This window comes from Penicillium cinerascens, assembly GCF_028974065.1.
Source record: "Penicillium cinerascens strain IBT 15544 chromosome Unknown scaffold_4_segment0_segment0, whole genome shotgun sequence".
Lineage (NCBI taxonomy): Eukaryota > Fungi > Ascomycota > Eurotiomycetes > Eurotiales > Aspergillaceae > Penicillium > Penicillium cinerascens.
Window position 1 is genome coordinate 2772130 of NW_026695297.1, and position 20202 is coordinate 2792331.

Consider the following 20202-nt stretch of genomic DNA (forward strand, 5'->3'; position numbering starts at 1 on the left):
AATCATTATTACCTCATATTTCAACCACCACAACTCATTTTATCGGTTATGGGTATAGTACCGTTGCCAGCATAGGAAATCATTTACACTGACCTACATTTTGACTCAAAAAATATTATTTTACTGTGTAACATGAAATACAGCTATTTGGACAAATTGGCATCCCATTAGTAAAGCACTTCGCCTGTAACGAAGGGAACTAGGAATACAAGTCTGCCCATTCTTTAGGTTATACTTTTTCTAACTAGGTAAATATCGATTGATTACTGAATATAACAGGGCACAGTCTAGGTAGTTGGAATTTAACGACTCAAATTATGGATGCTGAAATTAAAGCCTTTGCTGTAGGTGTACTAATTGATGTGCCACCAAAATTTAGCAAACCTAGGCGCACCCCCCACACGAATCGCTGAGCAAATATAGACAATCTACATTAGAATCATGCAGGGTCTATTTGACAGAAGCTAAGCGTGGGATTTAGTGTAAATACGAAAGCCCCGCTGTCATTAAAGATAAAGTGCACCAAGTACTTGATGTGTCATATTTCCGACTGCTCAGCATACAATTGTTTACAATCTCCCTTACATATATTGGAATGACAAATTGGCATCAACAGTGGCCTGCGAACAACTACGGAAGTTTGTTCTAACTCGCAGAAGCATCCCTTGCTGAATTTCCCGCTAGACGTATTGTCCGCTTGAATGGCGTCAGGGACTATCGTCCACCTATTTGATCCTGAATATCCTTTCGAGGGTCTAGAACAGGATAGGTGGACCTATCTCGTGATAGTAAACGGGCTTTGTTTTCCGGGCCGGAAAAAAGCCTGCTCGTTGCGGTCTTGTTGCCGAAATTGACGTTACTACACAAGCGGTATGATGGTTGACGAGGATAGATCGATTGGAACCACCGCAAGTGGAAGGTAATTCAGAAACGGAGACACCAATCGAGCACGGCAATAGTGGAGCAGCAATGAGAGGTCGTCACGGCCCTAAGATAAATCGCGCGCAGCATTCCACTTAATAATGAAGGCCTGATATTTTGGACAGTGGTTGTGGAATGTCCCGGGATAATCCTTTGGCCGAGTCAGATGCTCTGTTTGCTCCATAATGCATCCGGATATCTACCTAAACGTACTGGGACAGTAAACTGGATATATATATGAAGGGGTTACGTCTATGTTTCGGGGCTAATCCCTTGTACATAAGTTGCTACAGTCCCTTACTAGTGAGACTATATTAATAAAAAGAGAGTTTAGTATAATCTCCAAGTGGACAACGCGCCGCTGACTTGGCCAGCAATGGCTAGTTCAAAAGGATTAGCTGGACATCTTATGAGGGATGGGATGAAGCACCCTTTTCCACTCGACAGTTTCCTCGAGGAAACATTCATAGCTCCTACGCCAATATCACCAATACCATCGCGCTCCACTCTTCTTAGAGAAGGCTGCGGTTTTCGATCTAATTCCGAGCTGCACGCCGTACAGGCACTGGGCGTCTTCCATTTTGACGACGATATTACTTTCGCACAACGTTCCTGTTCCCCAGTCTTACTGGGAAACGACATCCAAAAATCTAGCCTTGTGGCTTTCAAGCCTCTTACGTCTCCGAATTGGGCGAGCTCAACGCTTAGCGGGAGTCAATATGCCGATGCCTATACTCCCAGCACCAAGCACAAAAAGACGGAGGCCGCGGCGAGGCCCCTGTCCAAATCAAAATCGTGTGAAGACGCCAGAACAGCGATCGGGACCCGCGTCTCTACGAAGTCTACATCAAACCGCGATGAATGCTTAAAACGCAACCGCAACGCCGCCAAGAGATTCCGTGAAAAGCGTAAATTCCAGAACGAACAGCTCAAGTTAAAATTCGAAGAGCAGTCCGCCCTGCACCGAAAGCTGCTCGCAAATACATATCAACTGCGCTCCGTACTCTCGGAACTACGTAACGAGGCCCTGAAGCACTGGCAATGTCAGGACGAGCGGCTCGCATAGCATCTAAGGCACTTGGTGTAAAACCGAACGGTAAACCGAACGGGGAAACCAGAGGCCCCTCTACTATAGTTGATGCCAAAAGTCGCCTTGCCAAGGACATTTCATCTTGTCCTCCATTGAACTGAGTTCCCAACGTATCGAGAATGTGTCAAAACGTTCTGCAAGGCGTGGGCCCCGCAAGCCCGAAAAGAGTTTGAGATTGCCATGTCTATTACATTCCCCGAAACGAAAGGAAACAATGCCAAATTCTTCGGTGCGTTCGCCTAGTCAACCCTCGTTGTAGTCCTTTCAAATAGGCCTTGCGCTAGTTCGTAATAGAAGCCGTGGGCGTACGATAGACGGCCGATAACCCCAGGAGAGGCGATTGGGTCCACGCTTCCTACCAATGTCTGACTGAGTCCTTTTCTTACTCCGGCCACATGGCCAAATCCACTAGACGCTGGTGCTCCTTCATCGCATTCTAGCTATCATTATTCTGGTAGCTAAGGGAAACGGCTAGCAAGGGATAATACCATAGAGGGAGTTAGGCTTGGAAAAAGGCAACCCTGCGGGGCTCATTGCGCCTCTTATGTAAATGGGTATGTTCCCCGGCCACCAAAGGCTATTATTCGACCGAAGTCAATTTAACCGCTCATGGAGAGATTCGGTGGTATACATAGGTCTCCGGACAACCGACAGAGGCAGTGTAAGCCGCAGTACGCCAAGGATTTCATTTTCCACACACCGTCTTCTGGCACACATGGTTGAGTAAGCATATTGCCAAAGGTCATCTCATGAAAAGGGGTACTTTAGATAGGTTCATAATTGGACACTTCGTGACCTTCGATTCGGCATCGTTGTATGCATTCAATGCTAGTGTATACGGGAATTCTCACTTCCGACACAATGTTAGTCGCTTGCTAAAGTCGTATTAGAGTGCCAACTACTAACGCCCTAGGTTTTCGAGCCGTCGAGTTGCAACAGTCTGCTAGATTCTGAAGTCTAATTCTCTACATGCAATCCACGGTAGCTATAAGGGGTTTTCCATTTTCACTGTGCTTTTCTAGAAATCTCAGCTCCTATAGCGGCTTATAGGAGCACGTTTTCGGCCGTTACGGCCATTTTTTATATAACGAGTTATCGTTGCTGCATAGCAGGCGGGAAGTTACTGGCCGGCCCACGGTGATCAATCGACTGCTAGTGTTCCTAGGACAATACAAAGGCGTAACAATAAACATGATCGATTGACATGCTTGTTTACATAACTACATCCTTCCTACTTTTCTCTCTACTTCTTTAGACATTAGCCTACAGGTGACTTGCTACAGTTAGCACTTCCTACCACAGTCATTCTTGATGGGTGTAGCTACCACGAAAGAGGGAAGATAAAGTTTGTTTTACCGGTAGCATGGATAACAGAGTTAAAAAACCTACGGACGACGAAGGGGTGAATTGCCTACGTCGGTCGCGCGGACACCTATATAGACTGCATCTATCGTTTACAAAGGAGAGTGAAAAGGCTCTAGCTGGAAATAGCCTCCAAAATCTCAGTGGAAACGTAACGAGAAGAGCAGTGAACCACACAGAAAATCGTCCATTTTACTAACCAAACTACCAAGGTGGGTCTGCCATCTCCTTTCAGAGATTTCTCTTTGGCATGCTTCTCGCGTAGAAAACCGAAATTATTATGGAGCCGTGGATGCCACAGAATTAATCAACGCACGATGCGCGTTGTAAGTCTAGAATTATCCGCATCAGGTGCGGCCGATTTTGAATAATAAGCTGAAAATAACGCTAGCACCCGCATACACCGCTCGAACGGTCAAATCCCCCAACGCTAAAGCGGAGTGTACTACTGTAAAAGACTAAAGATGAACTACAAGCTGGCGAAAATGACCAAGGAGATGCGCGAAGTGAATCTCCGTACCTTGCAATGCCGGTCATAGATACTTTGGCTAGTACTAGGTAGACTGCGCCAAAACCCGCGCCAACCCGAACCCAACCCATTTAGGTGGGTCCTCATCTTAGCATTATTTATGAAGTATTAGTCTGTATTTTTAGGTATTTGACTTACAAGAAAGGCCTCTTTCTATGACTATAGTGTGTGATGTAGGGCTAATGAATTCCTGAAGCTATAGCACTAATTTTCTGACGGCCGTCAGAAAATAGGGTTATTAAGCTGTGGTACTGGCTTTTTTGACGGCCGTCAGAAATTGAGGTTCAATTAGTTTATAATATTGATCACTAATGATATGCCCATTGCTCATCCTCCTGCCGAGGACGCTTGCGCGATCTTTCAGATGCGCGGCGTGCCTGAGTGCTTTCTAATTGAGGGAGATCTACCTCATCGTTATCACCATTATCTGGCTGCGGAAGCTCCTCTTCGTCCTGATCCTCGCCCTCTTGTGTATCCTGTTCTTCATTATCACTAATTGGATCTAGCTCAAACTGATCAGGCGTGTACTCTCTCTCTTCTTCTTTGCCCGCTTCAATTTCATCAAGAGTGAAAAACTCTTTCAAAAATGTAAAAGAGTCTTCCTGGAGGTCGAACCTTGATGTACAAAGATACATCATTAGTTCCTGGATTGTTGTGCTATTCAAGCGTCCTCGGCGATAATGACAGACATCCCGCGCCGTATTGAATAGACGTTCAACTCCAGCACCAGTTGCTGGGATTGAAAGGGTATCCTGGGCAAGGGCAGCAATAGCTGGAAAGCGGTGTTGATTCTCCTTCCAAAATGGGAGGGGTGAGATATCAATAGTATCTATTATTGATTAGGAAGAGGAGAAAGCAAGAGAAGATAAAAAGACATACCGCTATCAAGATATTGAACTACCTCGTCCTTGGGCGACGATGGTTGGCGTTTGCTTCCACTGAGCATTAAATCAAGACGTGAGCCTACTCGGGTTGACGCCTGAGAGATAGGGAGGCTTTGCTGAGAACAAAGACGCTTTTGGTATGGAGATAGAGCCGTCTTAAAGCTCTTTCGATATTGATCGCGCCATTGATCGTCCCAATCATTTGTAACAAAGAACTGAAACTTATTTACTGGCGCGAGCATTGTTCCAACCGCATAAAGATCCCCTTGGATTGTGTCCGTCTGCTGATAATAGCTAGCGAGCTTCTCACGCGCAGCCTTAAGCGCCTTGCGCATTGTCTTTTTCCAGGGAACTTTTTTCCGTGTAAGCTGGTCCATTGACCGCTCAAGGTGTTCAAAAAGCTTGTTGTAAATTCGAAACACATGATGAGTGGTAGCGTCCTTTGTCTTTGATAGCTCAAGGGTAAAATCAAAGAATGGCTGCGTGATCCATAGAAGGTAGTCAATCTGACGCCATTCATCTGCATCAAGCACTAGGTCAGTCCGATCATATTCAATACAAAAGGGATCAAATATCGATCGGAGCCGCTTTGCTCGTCGAAGCATTAGAAATGTGGAGTTCCAGCGTGTTTTGACATCCTGCAAGGGCACAAGCTTAGTTGCTTCAGTCTGGAGCTTAGAAAATGCATCACGGCGCTGAGGGCTTGCATTGATATAGATCGCAAGGTTGCGAACCTATTTAAGATAGATGATTAGTATAGTGAGAGAAGTGAGAGAAAAGTGAGAGTTATTTACCTTATTCAATGTCCGAGTAATATCCCGCTTCTTTATCTTTGCATTCGTATAGGCAAGCTGAGACCGCTCAGTCGTCTAACGTATCTCAGTTGTATTATTCGTAGGCTCGGCTTTTATCTACCTAAGTAGCTCATTCAAGCTTAGTTAGATAACGTGTGCGAGGCACGGAACTCGAATAATAGTGGTTGTATCCGATAGCGACTGCTATAAGGCATTAACCAAGGTATTATTATTCGATGCATTATCGGCCGTTATTACAAGTACCCGGTCCTAAATCTAATGCTGCACAAGCATATCTAGGAGTATAGCGCTGAGGTTCTTATTAGAGTGCGTTCCGGAAAGTGGTTGAAAGCTAAGTAGAACCCCTTAATACTACTAATCTTCGTCGATAAAATAGCTAGTGATGGCTATAAATGCTTGAGAAAAAGGAGACATCCAATAATTAAGGGCGATTGATATCTTTGCATAACTAGGGAGCTTTCGTAGGATGCTTTGGTGCCGTTCCTTCACTATGGTTTGTAGGCGACGACGAATAGTCTTTGCGGAAGGGATCTCAAGGCTAGAAGGGGCGCGTTGAGCCATTTGAATTAGGTTATGGAACTCAGGATGCTCAATAAGCCAAAAGGGAAGACGTGCGACCGTAAGGAAGGTGAGTAGCTTCTCTTCCTAGGCCTCTTGGGTGAACCGTTTATTTATAGGTTAGGTATACTTCTATTCAAAGTATTATATTTATTAGCGATTTCTAAGGTTATATCTTTAAATATAATAGAACTCACTGTATCCTGTAGAAATCTAGTAATACTAGCCCCTTGTTGAATATTCCTCGCGCGCTGTTGACATACGGTGGTGTGAAGATGCTTTATCAACGTAGATGTACTATGTCGATTCGTGCCACTAGGAGTCCTAGTGGAAGATGGATGCTCAAGGATTAGACCGCAGCGCTTGTACATAACCTTAGGCTGGCCATTAGAACTCTCTGCTACTTGATTAAAGTGCTGCTATGAGTCCGCTGAATGGCTAGCATCCCAGCGGATTTTGCTAGTCTTTCTATAGTCAGTCTCAATCCACCAGTCCACCCACTCAGTATGCATTATACGATCGTAAAGCACGTAGTTCTTTCTTCGATCAGGGCCAACGCGCTTTAAAGCGGATGGAATTAATAGGCGAGGCTGCGGCCGGATAAAGTCTTGATCAAAAGGGTCGAATGTTCGCTGACTGCTAGAAGGCTCAGGGGTAAATAGCTGTGGGGGATCCGATGCGAGGTACGGAACACTGTCTGTATCATCATAGAGAGATGACAAAAATATATCAGAATTCTGACTTTGAGACATAATATCACGAGGTAGGGGAACAGTAAGGGATAAGTGAGAGTAGAAGTGAAGACTTACTGAAGGACATTTGTAGAAGTCAAGCGCTAGATGTAGTAGACTCATCATTTTATTACTATCTTAGACTAGAAGAGTCCTATAATTGGTGGATAGTAGGAATATTAAGTGGAGTATAACCCGCAGAACCCATTCAAAACCCACGAAACCCACGAAACCCACCGATAACCCGCAAAACCCATCCAGAACCCGCACATAACCCACAGAACCCATCTAGAACCGCGCATAACCCATGCCCAACCCGCGAAAGCACATTTGGCCGTCAAAATTTTACAACTTGATTCTGACTTACTACGTTTAATCCTATTTTATAGACACCACACCTAAATAAATTACGAATAGACTTATATTTATAATATAACAAAGCATAAGGACTAATTTAATAGGAAATAATAAAATTGAAGGTGTATATAAGATAAAATAATAAAAGCAAGACGTTTCCTCCAAAAGGTACACCACCTTTATTTTATGTCAGATATATATTTCTATAGAATAGAAAGGCCATTCTAACATTCTCACGCTTCCACCGTAACCCTTTAGACGGATCCTACTAAATATATGTAAATAACTAATTACTGATATTAATTAATTAATATACAGAGGAATTTCATTTTATTTCAAGTGATTAGAGCCAAAGTCAATAACTTAGGAGGACTATGACTAGAACATATGTAAATAACAGTATTTAATTAAGATGAATCAGCCGAATTATACACGCCAAGACCAGGATTTTATGTAAATTCGGGTCAAGATGGGTTATTTGCGGGTTTTCAAATCTAAATTTGTAACCCGCTGGGTCGGGTTCGGGTGCGGGTTGAAGGTCTTGACCCGCATTGCGGGTTATGGCGCAGTCTAGTACTAGGTCGACCGATTCGGCGGTGGGGAATGCGCAGCCTATTTAGATTGGTTTGAAAGTGACAAGGAAGATCTCGGCGATAACGCCGACCGAGATGCCAGGTTAGAACGATGTTCACTCGGTGTCGTGTCTCATGAGTTTATTGTGCAGGAAAGCCTGTGGAGAATGGTATGTTTGTCTTGGCTTGTCATCTAGAACGGTCAAATAATCAGAATCTCACCGGAAGCTGCGGAATTTATTTTTCCTTGAGCGAACTCGCTGGCCGTGACAAAATCGAACTAGATTGATGATGAGAATGTAGTCTCTGTTTGTGCATCACCGGCTTCAAATGCTAGGTTAAAGAAGCCTCCCTCAATATCCATGGAAAGATCCGCGAAAGTACTTTACAAGAAGGATAGTAGGAGTATCAACCGGGCATCGAGCTCTAACAGGGATAACAAGAGCCCTAGAGGCGGCGAGTAGGCACCCACCTACGAAATTATTTCGTGGTAATTACCTCACTGAAATCCATTGTTCGATTTGCATTGTATTTGCATTTTAACGGTTGCGTCGTACGGATCATCCATGGGTACTTTGGAACCACCTAGCTGGAAGTCGGACTGTGGAGCAACTCATTAGTGAGTTTCTATAATAGGAAGGACTCTCTTTCAGGAAGGGTTACTTGTATTTCGGGAAGGGGTCTGCTATTTGGACCCACCTTCTCCCTACCCTGAGCGGCCCGGGCGGTTTCAATATCAGGCCTAGTGCGGTAAGCGTAATACAGAATGCTTGCCGTATTTTGGACCAGCGGTAGCAAAAGCCTTGGATCCAGATACAAAGAAAAGGAAGGAAGCAGTTTCCGTTAGCCAGTCTTAAATTTCATTCTGACTACTTCTTGGTGCTTCGCTACACTGGGTTGGCGTTATGAAGCCCGACCAAGTTGATCTCTAATATACTTTAAGTGGCTGGTTCCCTCGAGTCAGGGCAGCAGCTACCGTTTCGGTGGCACAACACGTCCCTTGCAATTCCGCCCCGACTTAGGGCGCTCGGGCACCTATATGCCTGACACATTGATAACGGCGCTCCAAACCTATAGCGATCGAGCCTACTCCACTCGAATAGCCTGACAACCCACTCGGTTGGGCCTGTCGGCCCCTTAAAAAAACACTCTTCGTGGAAATACGTCTGCTGGACAATCTGGAACGACTATGCAAGTTGGCGAACATAATCAGGGGTTGCGGGGGAGGAGGGAGGTCGGGGGGTCGCCATTCCCCCGGCTGCAATAGCTATTCGGACACGGGCTAATGGTGTCTATAGGAGAACCGTTGTTGGAATATGTTGAGAAATGAAGGGATAGATGATCAGACGAAAAGAGGATGGACAGATAATTGATTGTAAATTCTGATAATCTTTTCTGCTCATTCTCAGGGGGATATTTATATCCTTCTCCTGAGAACTGTTTTCTAAGGGAAATACATACAAAAATGTTCTCCTACACCGCTACCCGGCGTCCATGAGAGAACCCCCTGAAAAGAAGCAAAGAAGGTGATATAGATGAGGAAACCCGCATATACGGGCGCCCAATTTCAATAACCTCATGGGCCTAGCTGACCAATCAGCAGCCATCGGGGCAGAGAGATGCCGACCGATATTGGCGCCTTAGGATGAGGGCTCCAATTTCCAACAGGGGTATCGTGTCAGATTACAGGTCACTACACCTAGGCCGAAAGCTCGCTACACCTAGCCCCACTTTTCTTTTCTGAGCTCACTGCACCCATCTCGCATTCCTACTTACTAATCATTGTATGCCATGGTAACAAGGTATTTTACCTACATACAGTGGTGTAACAAAAGTATTTGACCTCGAGTACTTTAGGATCCACTTTTAGCCTGACCGCTTTATTATACCGCCTACTTTATTAGTACACCACACCTCGCGTTTCAACGCGCTTGCTAACATATACGCTACAGTTAACGCGTTATAGCAGTCTTTCTTACCTTATTATGCCTCCTATACGTGGGAAGAGAGGCCCAGAGCTTGACTGCCTTACTAGGGCCAAGATCTGCGAATTACACGCTACAAATGGCTGGGGTGCAACAACCATTAAGAAGATGCGCTTTCCCGATATTCCACGCTCAACAATTCAATATACCCTTACCCAAGAGGCAAAGCGTCAAAAACAAGAAAGCCTTCCACGCTTAGGCGCTCCAAGGAAGCTTACTGAAGAGGATCGTGACTATATCTACGACACTATACAAGAAAAGCCATCGATATTGATTAAAGATCTACTTAGAGAGGTCGATTTTAAGGTCCATCGCCAGTCAATTTGGCGTCTAACCCACGAAATGGGTCTTCGAAAATGGAGGAAAATGCAGCGTCCGGCACTTACGCCTGAACATGCTACGAAACGGCTTCAATGGGCACTCGAATACCAACACTTCACTCCTGAAGACTGGGCCCGCGTCTACTGGTCAGACGAATGTACAGTTGAACGTGGAATAGGCCAGCGGCAAGAATGGACGTTTACACGTCCAAAAGACCAGCTTTTTCAGCATTCAAAAGAAGGCTCTCAGGTTCAGATGGTTCCGGCGCGAGGGAAGCAAATTAAGCAGATGTTTTGGGCTGCTTTCTCTGGCTTACCGCGTCGATCAGGCCTAATTCCATTATTCGGAGATCCTACGTCTAGAAGAGGTGGTGTTTCTTCACGTACGATTGAAGAGCTCTATCGGCGTATCTTACCTACGCTACTTAATAGTATTGATAATAATGCTATTTTTCAGCAAGATAACGCGCCCGTTCATACTGCATATATTGTACGGGAAGCTCTTAATGAGCTTAACTGCGAGATTATGGAATGGCCTCCTTATTCACCTGATTTAAACCCGATCGAGAACCTCTGGGCGCTGCTAAAAGCCGAAATTCTTAAGCGTTATCCTGAGCTAATGCGCCTACCGAACAACGAATCTACGTTAGATCTATTGCTAAAAGCTGCACAGGAAGCCTGGGAAGGCCTAGATATTGAATTATTCAAGCATCTATCAGAAACTATGCCTCACAGGGTAGCTGATGTTATTAAGTATGAGGGGTGGCATACTAGCTATTAGACTGAATTGAATTTCAGAGGTTTCTGCCTGGCAGTATTAGAAAAGTGGGTCCTAGGCCGAAGTACTCGAGGTCAAATACTTACGTTACACCACTGTACTGTATTTGTTTTGGCTTGTTTTCTATTCCTCACTATCACTACTATCACTATGGCGAATAGTAATCAACCTATCTGGAAGGACTATGAGCATCGGATGATCCATGATTTTATACGTTTTGACCCTACACCTGAACCGACCGACGACGCCTTTGAATTCGGGGAGCAGGGTGATCTCCAAGATCGTCACGCATCGATTCCAGACCCAAACGACGTAAATATATATCTGCATTGACAATATACAACTCTTCACCAACTAGTTTCTAACTATTTCTCTAGCACCCTGACCCTCTTCCAATGCCCTTAACAGATCGATCAACACATGCTATATCAGCAGCATTTATTGAGCATGTGGCCTTGCTACCTGAGTATCCACAAACGCATAACGCTGGGTACGCATACGTGGTGAACCTCGAAAATATTAAGCCCCACTAGGCGAAAGACACACTTAAATCGGTAGGGGTCGCCTTTAAACTAGTTATTAACTGGTTACTAACTAGATAGCCGGTATAGATCCAGTACTCGTTTAAAGGCAAAGGTGCAACATCAAACGTTTTTAATACGTATCTTAGCTGCCCAACAGAGAAAAAACGATATATATGCTCTAGTATTAAGCGCTGCGAGTTCCTTGACCTAGAGCTTGCTAGAATGGGTCATCTTTACGCGGATGAGGCGCTTTTCACTAAGATCGCTCAAGCTAGGCGACGGATAGAGCACACCGAGGATTTTGGGCTACTTCAGCGCGCAAGTACAGCGTAGGTAAACTAATTAAGAACTAGTTAAAGACTAGTTCTACGCTATAATCGATATCACTAATACTTTACTAGTCTATACTATGCGATCCAGGGGAAGTTTACTACAGAGAGAGCTTGTAAAGCGCAAACTGAAAGTTGTCGGCCTACCTTTGGCACGTACGACAAGCAGGTAAGCTCGCTCATTTTACGAATACTAGTGCCAAACTATTTATTAACTAGTTACTAGAACATTAGTGGTGTTACTAGCTATTATGTTGGGTGTTTCAACGCAACCTAGGAGAATCATAAAAAGCATTTCCATCAGTCTCTAGTTGCGAAAGAGAACTCGATAGATATACCGCTTCTTAAGAGTCTCTTAAGTACCACCTTTGAAGCAAGCTCGAAAATATACGGTGTTATCGAGCCACAGAACTCTCGAAGGACAAGATGCGGCAAGAACTAGTTATCAACTACTATATAGCTAGTTTCTAACTAGTAATAGGAATGATCCATCCTCAGGGCCAAGGCTCTATCCAAGATTATGGCACGTGCGACGTCGTTTTCTACACCTTTATCCCATACGATATAAGGTCTCACCTATATGCTATCTTCTACTCACGTGGGGTCCATAATCATCCACCGCCACCACCTACGAAAGCTCTATAGTCAATTGCAAGCGAAGTTCTTGATGTTATTTGTAGGAATATGAACCCGGACCTAACACTAAGTGAGTATAATGAAATACAACTAGTTAATAACTAGTTATTAACTAAATTTTAAGGCACATTTCTTCGAAGTCCTGCGCTCCGCGAATTCTGCGAGAAAAAGCAATGTCTTACGCTATCTCAGATTCACTCTAGCTTCGCTAAGAGTGATAAAATTGTAGCTATGATTTGGAAACAGCGAGCGTTACACTACCTATTAGGGAAAAAATCTAGCTGGTGTCCGTCATCAAGTTCGAGTTGATCCAGCATTGAAGGTATAGTATTAACTAATTTACTACTAGATTGAAACTAGTTTCTAACTAGTTCTACTTAGCAATACGTCCGCGAAACCTACCACACTACCCATGGGACATATATCTTTTGTGCATTCTATGCACAGATGGTATTTCTCGCATCTCTTGACGCTATTGAAGTTGATATGTCTTACAAACGGGTGAAAGGGGTGATGAACGAGGTCATTTTTGCTACGATGCTACTAGACTATGGAAAGAGTACGTGAAAGTCTATTTGACTAGTCTTTAATTACTTATTAACTAGTTCTCTAGTTATGACACTATTCCGTGTCTTCACGGACCAGGAAAACCCTACGGCATATAAGTTCATCTTTCAACGAGTGTTTGAACTAGTGTCCCAGGCTATTCAGAGACCCATCAAGTTCTTTTCCATTCATGGTGAAGGTATCAAGGCTATAGTTAGTGATATGTGTCCAAATCAGATGTGTGGTGAGTTATTATTCTAACTAGTTACAAATTACTCTCTAACTAGTTACAACTAATTAAGGTTTAGGAGATTTCCTCTAAGACCAAGACCCCTACAGACGTCCTCGAAACTGGCAGCTAACTTATATTATGATATTCTGTACTATCCATTTTATACGAACGGTAGTCAAGATATACCCTAATAGGCTAGATGGCTCTCATATTGATGCCCGCCGACGCTTAACTGATCTACTTTCCTGTCAATCCTTAAGCGATTATCACACGTTGCTTAACTTGATTGTGGGCAAGTAAAAATATTAACTAGTCAAATACTAGTTACTAACTAGTTATCTAGACCACGACCCAAACCTACGAGGCTGGGTTCAGCATAAGAGACATCCAGTAATTGCTGCTAGTTTATGTCAGGCTTGCTCGGGTATAAACCCTGAATTCTTTCAGAGATTTCGGCCTTATACGAATGCTGTTGAGCAAAGCCATTGGAAATCGTACTTTCTCGGGGTTTACGACACTCTTTTAGGTGCAGTGATGAAGTAAGTTCAATATAACTAGTTAGAAACTAGCCTCTAACTAGTTATAAGGTCACGATTCCTTGATCAGCGAGACATCGATCAATTCTCTATTCGAGAGAGATTTGGTATCCATCATGGCTATCACGCTAATAATATGGAGACTCGTTTCAGTAATAGTATACAGCGCGAAGAGCGGAAAAGACTAAAAGCGGAAAAAGAGCAGAACGATCGAGACAAAGCGCAAAAGGACCAAGATGATATCGACGATCAGATTCTCTGGGAGGCCTCCTCTTCAGGTTTTATCGTTGGTCGGTATAGGTCAAAGACACCGAGAGGGTCAAGATCTAGAGTATCTACGCTAAATCGCTCTCAAAGTCGTTCTCAGTACGTGCCCTTAACTAGTTACCTACTAGTTGCTAACTAATTTATAGAACCCCCGCAAGCCCTGAGCCAAGCGGATTCAATCCCCGTCGCACTGCTACGGTAAATGCGTCTAATGACGATCAATATACTGAGCTTAAAAGCCTTGAGCTTAAGCGAAGGCACCAAGAGATAGAGGATGATATAGAGGAACGGCGATTAAGGAGGGAAAAGTTGGAATTAGAAAATCAGAAACTGAAAGTAGAGCTAGAGCTTTTAAAGAGTGGTAGAGAACTAGTTAATAACTAGTCTATTGTCTTAGTTGTCTCTCGGAATCACATTGCATAGTGAAATAATGTAAAGGGTAAGGTATGGTAAATTGAAGAAAAAATTAGTGGATAGAGAATGTAAGGTAATGTAAGGCGAAAAGCTTTGCAACAGAAAGTGAAATTTTGTTTGTAGGTGTTTGCATACCGTCACGTGCCTAGGTGCAGCGACCTCCGACCCTAGGTGCACTGACCTGTAGTCACGTATCGTGTTTACTCAGTCCCCCCCCCCCTCCTTTGCCAAGACTTTTCTAAGCGCAGTATCTCCCCCGGTAATGGGCCCGAACATATTTAGACTGCCGAACCTCTGGGTCAAAATGTACCCTCTTGCGGTTAGTCGACAGCAACTGGGTACACGTGGGCCACTCTCTGTAGCGGACAGCGGACGCACATGACAATCTGATCCATGCCTGGTCGCCACTGGTTTTGGAACCGTCTTCCCCAGAGTCAAGTGGACCGTTAGTTGGTTGTGAGCTGCCAATGTTGTGCAGGGTACGGAGGACGACGCCCTCTTCAGCGATGGTCTTGTGGTAGGTGGTGGCTGCAAGCTTTCGTAAGGTCTCTGTGATGCCGCGGCACGTGCAGTAGGTGACCGCCCAGTTGACTTCCAGGGACCATAAAGCCAGGTAACGTCGCTATCCTTCGCCCTAACGACAGATTGCTAAAACTGGGTTGACCTCGCGCAATCCTGTCTTTTCAGCGTTTGACTAACCAGTCCACCCTGTCGGATGGTACAATGTTCAGCTGCTGTTGGCACTTTGTCCGTGTCCTCCAGAGTGCATTCTCAAGTCTAGTGTTGTTCTTCAGGACACTTTTTCCCTGAGCACAAACCTCCTGGTCACCCAAATATCCTCTTCTCTCCATATGTGCGAGAGGTAATCGACATTGATCAACGGCTTTTTTTCCAGGGCAACCTCGTCGCAGAACAGTTTCGACGTGGATACCATAGGAAAGAAAAAAAGCCCCCTGACTAGAGAGGAATGGGAGAGAAGGCTAGACGCTTGCGAGATATCAGAAGGCAAACAATTGAACAAGATATGCATGAGCGCCGCCAATCTCATATCGTAGTCTGCTAGCTGGGCTAACGATTTGTGAGTCTCTGGATATCCCCGATCACTGCCAATACCTTTTTATAGTGACAATTTCTAGCTAACTTATATGAGTAAATAAAATACGTAATTATTGTATTAACGTTTTCAGCTCCCGTTTCCTGGATTTGGTCTAGTTTGTTCTGGGAGAGTGATGTAAAATATGTTTTCACGGGAAGTTTCTAATATACGAATGCAGACATTCTGGAAAATCGCGCACAGACCTTATATCACAGATTCTCAGCCCTTCGCTATGCGCGAAGAGCCTGGCATGATCGCTAACCGATAATAGTAACGGTAAGTTATCTGTGACTCGCTCAGTCCCTGCTTAAGGTCCGAAATGCGAGTTACCCAACCTTCCCAAGCATGATGATGAACCCTTGGATGACCTTATGCGACGTTAGATGCCAAGCGGCTAATGAGGTGTAAATAGGGCGACTTACATTTCAACGGACGGGATCCAAATTGTTCCATGTGGGTTGTTGAAGTTACTGCGAGGGACAACAGTCATATCCTCAACCGCTCCATCGTTAAAAAATGGCAGACAACAATGACCAAAAACTCCAAAAACTACTACGAAAATGGCCTGTCTGACCTCCTCAATCTGGGTTAGACTTGTATTCCTGAGACCTTATAGCTCTAATGTAGCTCGCAAGTCAGGTAGGAATCTTCCCTCCTCACAGCGAGATCCCCTCAAGGAGAGAATGATTATTGTCCCACGATTGCTATTCGACAACACGTGCTAAGACAGACTCGAATTACTTACTTGAAAACCATATGCAGCATTCTAGGTCTGCACCTCTCGACCCCTCAGCGGCTGACGGCCTGCAGTTAGGCGGAACTACATTTCATCGTCAGCTCTACCACGAAATGGTTCACGCATGGATTTAAAGCACCGTCAGGTTTCGGCGACGGTATTCTCTGGATCTACTCGACGGGTCCTGGTAACAGCATTGGATGGCCATGATCTCTTCCAACTTCGACTAATTACATCTAGTAGGCTCCTAAGTCCATCACGGCAGGAAACCTGAGGTACTTGTGATCTCCAGTAACCAAGCGATAACTCTGTGAAGCATTTTCCATTATTGTGGTTGGGTCAGATCTTCTTCGGACACAATTCCGATGTCACTGACGAATTTTACTGGGCATTTGGCCCTCCCTGATGCCGGTCTTTTCCTGGGATACTCGCATCTAGCAGGAAAATTGAGTTTCCTTGAGGCCTTTGATATCAAGTCTTTTCCCCAACCCCGATTTTTAATCCTTGCGCGTAAGCACGGAGATATGTCATTCGCCAATCGTTCCCTCTTCTTTAGTTGGTGCCCGAAATCAAGGTTTTGGGCATCGGTCGGCTTCCGAGACCTGTTATTTTGGGGTGTTTCGAAGACCTCAATGCGAGCTTTGACTTGGACATCTGACTGTGGAATTCGCGACGGTCTAGATGGTGAACTTCCAACGTCCTTTTGTCAAGGCAAATACCGTTAGTGAGTTCTCAATTATAGACATATAAGTGGACGTGTGGACGTGTTAAGCTCATTGGTTTAGCTTACCGGAATTGAATGATTTTTGCCTTCTATGCACGCGTTTTGACTCTTTCTCGACGTGGCAGTGTCGAAACCTTGAGCTGACTGGCCCATATTTGCTTCGAACGAAACACGATACCGATCAACGAGCGCTTGGAATTTTATCCATTTATAGACTGGCCCAATTGCCTATGGGCAGGCATAAACATTAAAACATCCCAGGTTCGTTCATAGCATGCCGCTGCGGGGACCGAGTATATATAGCTGGAATGCGACAAATGGTAACCCATACCGGTGAAAGAGTTAGGTTTTTCATTGACGCCGGATTTTCTTACCTGTGCGACACCTTTTGTCAATGTTAGTGTTCTGAATCCTGACGATAATAGGTGGATTACCGCTTTTATATTTTCGAGTCTCGACTACGACAAGCATATCTGCACTACAAGTACGCCCGCAGGCGACTTATGCTCGCAGAAATGGACCATTGAGACTTTTGTTTTTCTGACTTTGTTAGTTTTTGGAAGTTCGCAGTTTTATCGCTACAGGCTGATATTTGTTACTAGTATTTTCACATTCTTCGCGCTTTTTTTTGAAGACATATCGCTATGGGGATTTCGACGTGAGCATCTCACAACACAACCGCCGCATGATAAGCGGGCTCAGCCTGATTTGGAAGGTCATGCAGCAGTGCCACCTTCCCAAGAAACCAATAACAGGCCAACAGCCTCGCCCGCCCGGGAAGTATAATTAATTCCTGCCACACGCCTCCGGACAGCGTTCCCTGTCTAATTTCGATTGGCCCCGATAGAGTTTTAAGAATACTGTCCTGATATTCACTGTCCAGAGCTATCTCCAAATTCCTAAGGTTTCACAGATTAGGTTACCAATTCTCGGCTGACTCCAACTGGTATTCTTTTATGAAGAAAAGCGGCTGGAAACCTCGATGCTTGTGTTTGTTCCGTCTGCTGTGTTTTCGGCGTGTCTTATTTCCTGGTACTCGGCTATGCCTGGGTCGCTTGGTATTCATGTGATAATCTCTATTTCCTATGCAACCGCTGACTTTTGCCGTCCTGAATTACAATGTTGGCGATGAGATGACTTGGATGAGACATTAAATCGGGGTCAGATTTAGTTATATTTAGCCACTCCGGTCACTACCTTCACGGTCAGGTCACGTGTTGGAGATGTGCTTAAAGTATGGTTAAATTTAATCAACCCGATCCTCGCTTGTGTCTGAAGATGGCTTCTAATAGGCGAAAATTTTAAGTCGAGGACAGCATAAAGTCTGATGCAAGATAGACAGTAGATGAGAAAAAAACTCGGTGAACAATACAACTCCTCTGCAAATAGACGCTCTGCCAGTAAAAGCCCACGGACAAGGCGAGGACAATAGCGCAAGACAGAAACAACAAACACAATGTGTATAAAACCGAAACAGTAAAGGCAACATTCCGTTAAAGAGTTAAAGAACCTTTAAATTTTCACATCCCTTAGGACGTTCAAACTGTCATCTATCTCTCGAGTGCCCTTGATACAATCGGCAACTTTGGATTGAGACAAATTATAACATATCATGTCTTAGGCGTGACTTGCCAATCCTGCTTTAAGAATATGATTGGAGAAAACCACCAGCTGTACTCCTTCCTTGTGACGATAACGAGTATGCGGCGGCGACGGTGCATCCGAGCGGATTCGACGAGCTGCCAGTGCGATGGCGATGGTGGAAATGCTCGAAATCTGCGCTGATGCGCGAGGGCCGTGCCCGGCACTACTCGACCCCTTGCGCCTTCAGAATGGCGCCAGCAGTGCGTGCTGCGACAGCGGCCGCTGCAGGACGGTCTCGGATGCGGTTGTTCTTCAGAATCGGTTTGTCTAGATAGCCTAAATATGAACTTGGTCTCCCGGTGCAACTGGGCGGCGGCGACGCATCCCACGTCCATCGCACTGTAGATGGATTCTTTAATTGCCCGTAGAGCCAGGTGAACATCGCAGTCTTTGAGCCTACGTCCTTTATCAGTCACACGAATTTTCCACCATGAGTCTCAAGTCTTTAACAGTTCAACGTCTCGGGCCCAATGGTAGCGAGCCTGTGCTTCGCCTTGGCCCATGTTTTCCAGGGCGCGTTTTCCAGGCTGACACCATTGCTGCGGAGGTTATTGCTGTCGGAGCACGTAATATAAGGGCCAATCAGCGGTAAAAAGAACTCTGTATTGCTATACCCCTGAATCTGGCAATTTATGGGGGTTTCTGATTACATAAGAAATAATTACATCGGATCATCCAATAATCCGGTCTCCATAGGCTGTTCGTTCCGATAATTGCGGGTCGTCACGTGACGCCAAGAGGCCCAGTTCTCTTCATCTGGCCACTTAGGAGGGAGGTAATCGAGATGTCGTGGTGGCTTCTTCTCCACTGAGAAGTCGTCCGCTGCCCTATTTGGCGGAGGCATTTTCAGCCCCAGGAGCCAATAGTAGAGCGCACGGTAGAGTTCCTGGCACGGTCCTTATTGCTTCTGGGGACTGTTATCTTAGTCCCCAGAAACAGAACCCTTGCATTCTGACATTCCCTATCGTAAAATATCTCGAAAATGACAGCCTTACTGATCTCATGTGCGTTGGCATGTCACATACCTTTACCCCTTAAGGGCGTAAGCGGAGATGTCGACGGAGTATCAAAAGGGAATGTTCAAAAAAGGAACGGCAAGGGGAAGAAAAAGGTGAGATGCCCTAGCCCGGGTATTCAGCTATAACTGATTGCTTCTTCCTCTCTCTACCGCCAAGCGAACCCACTTGCGCAAGTCCATTGATGAACTTTCCAGTCTGAATACGGCTCCCAAAAAAGCATTTGCTAATTTCACTTGTTGCACCATGTCGTGGAACCAGGGAAAGCCACTAGCCCTTAACTTGGGCTTGAGAACGCCGCAAGCTGCAACTTCAGCGGTGCTGTACTTTATCCGCTGCTTGTTGCGCTTGGCTGCTGTACAGCTCGGTGTCACCGTCCAGACTCTTTACGAACGCATAAGTGTGTTTTCCTTATCTTTCACTATATGTCGGCTGTTTGCGATTAGTACATTGCTTCCTATCTATATTTTACAAGTCTCGTCTCGTCTTCTCCCCATTGTTCTCGGAAATATATGGCGTCTTATTTTGCCTTGGAGTAAGCTCATCGAAGACACTGAGGCTTACAGAAGACTGGGGGCGATGCAGGCGCAACTTCAGCTA

At 45.0% G+C, this 20202-nt stretch overlaps 3 protein-coding genes across 3 annotated transcripts; all 3 read left to right on the forward strand.

Moving 5' to 3' along the window:
* Positions 1–1297: 1297 nt before the first annotated feature.
* Positions 1298–1987, forward strand: N7498_008992 (uncharacterized protein; the record flags this gene model as incomplete). The annotated part of the gene is made up of 1 exon (XM_058456054.1): positions 1298–1987. One exon carries the CDS (start codon positions 1298–1300, stop codon positions 1985–1987), a length of 690 nt encoding a protein of 229 aa, XP_058306042.1.
* A 9065-nt stretch (positions 1988–11052) lies between these two features.
* N7498_008993 (uncharacterized protein) lies at positions 11053–13299 on the forward strand (the record flags this gene model as incomplete). Its single annotated transcript, XM_058456055.1, has 7 exons — positions 11053–11214; positions 11280–11392; positions 11573–11755; positions 11828–11924; positions 12773–12950; positions 13005–13150; positions 13246–13299. 7 exons carry the CDS (start codon positions 11053–11055, stop codon positions 13297–13299), a joined length of 933 nt encoding a protein of 310 aa, XP_058306043.1.
* Positions 13300–13841: 542 nt separating this feature from the next.
* On the forward strand, positions 13842–14174 carry N7498_008994 (uncharacterized protein; the record flags this gene model as incomplete). Its single annotated transcript, XM_058456056.1, has 3 exons — positions 13842–13995; positions 14063–14071; positions 14119–14174. 3 exons carry the CDS (start codon positions 13842–13844, stop codon positions 14172–14174), a joined length of 219 nt encoding a protein of 72 aa, XP_058306044.1.
* Positions 14175–20202: the final 6028 nt, after the last annotated feature.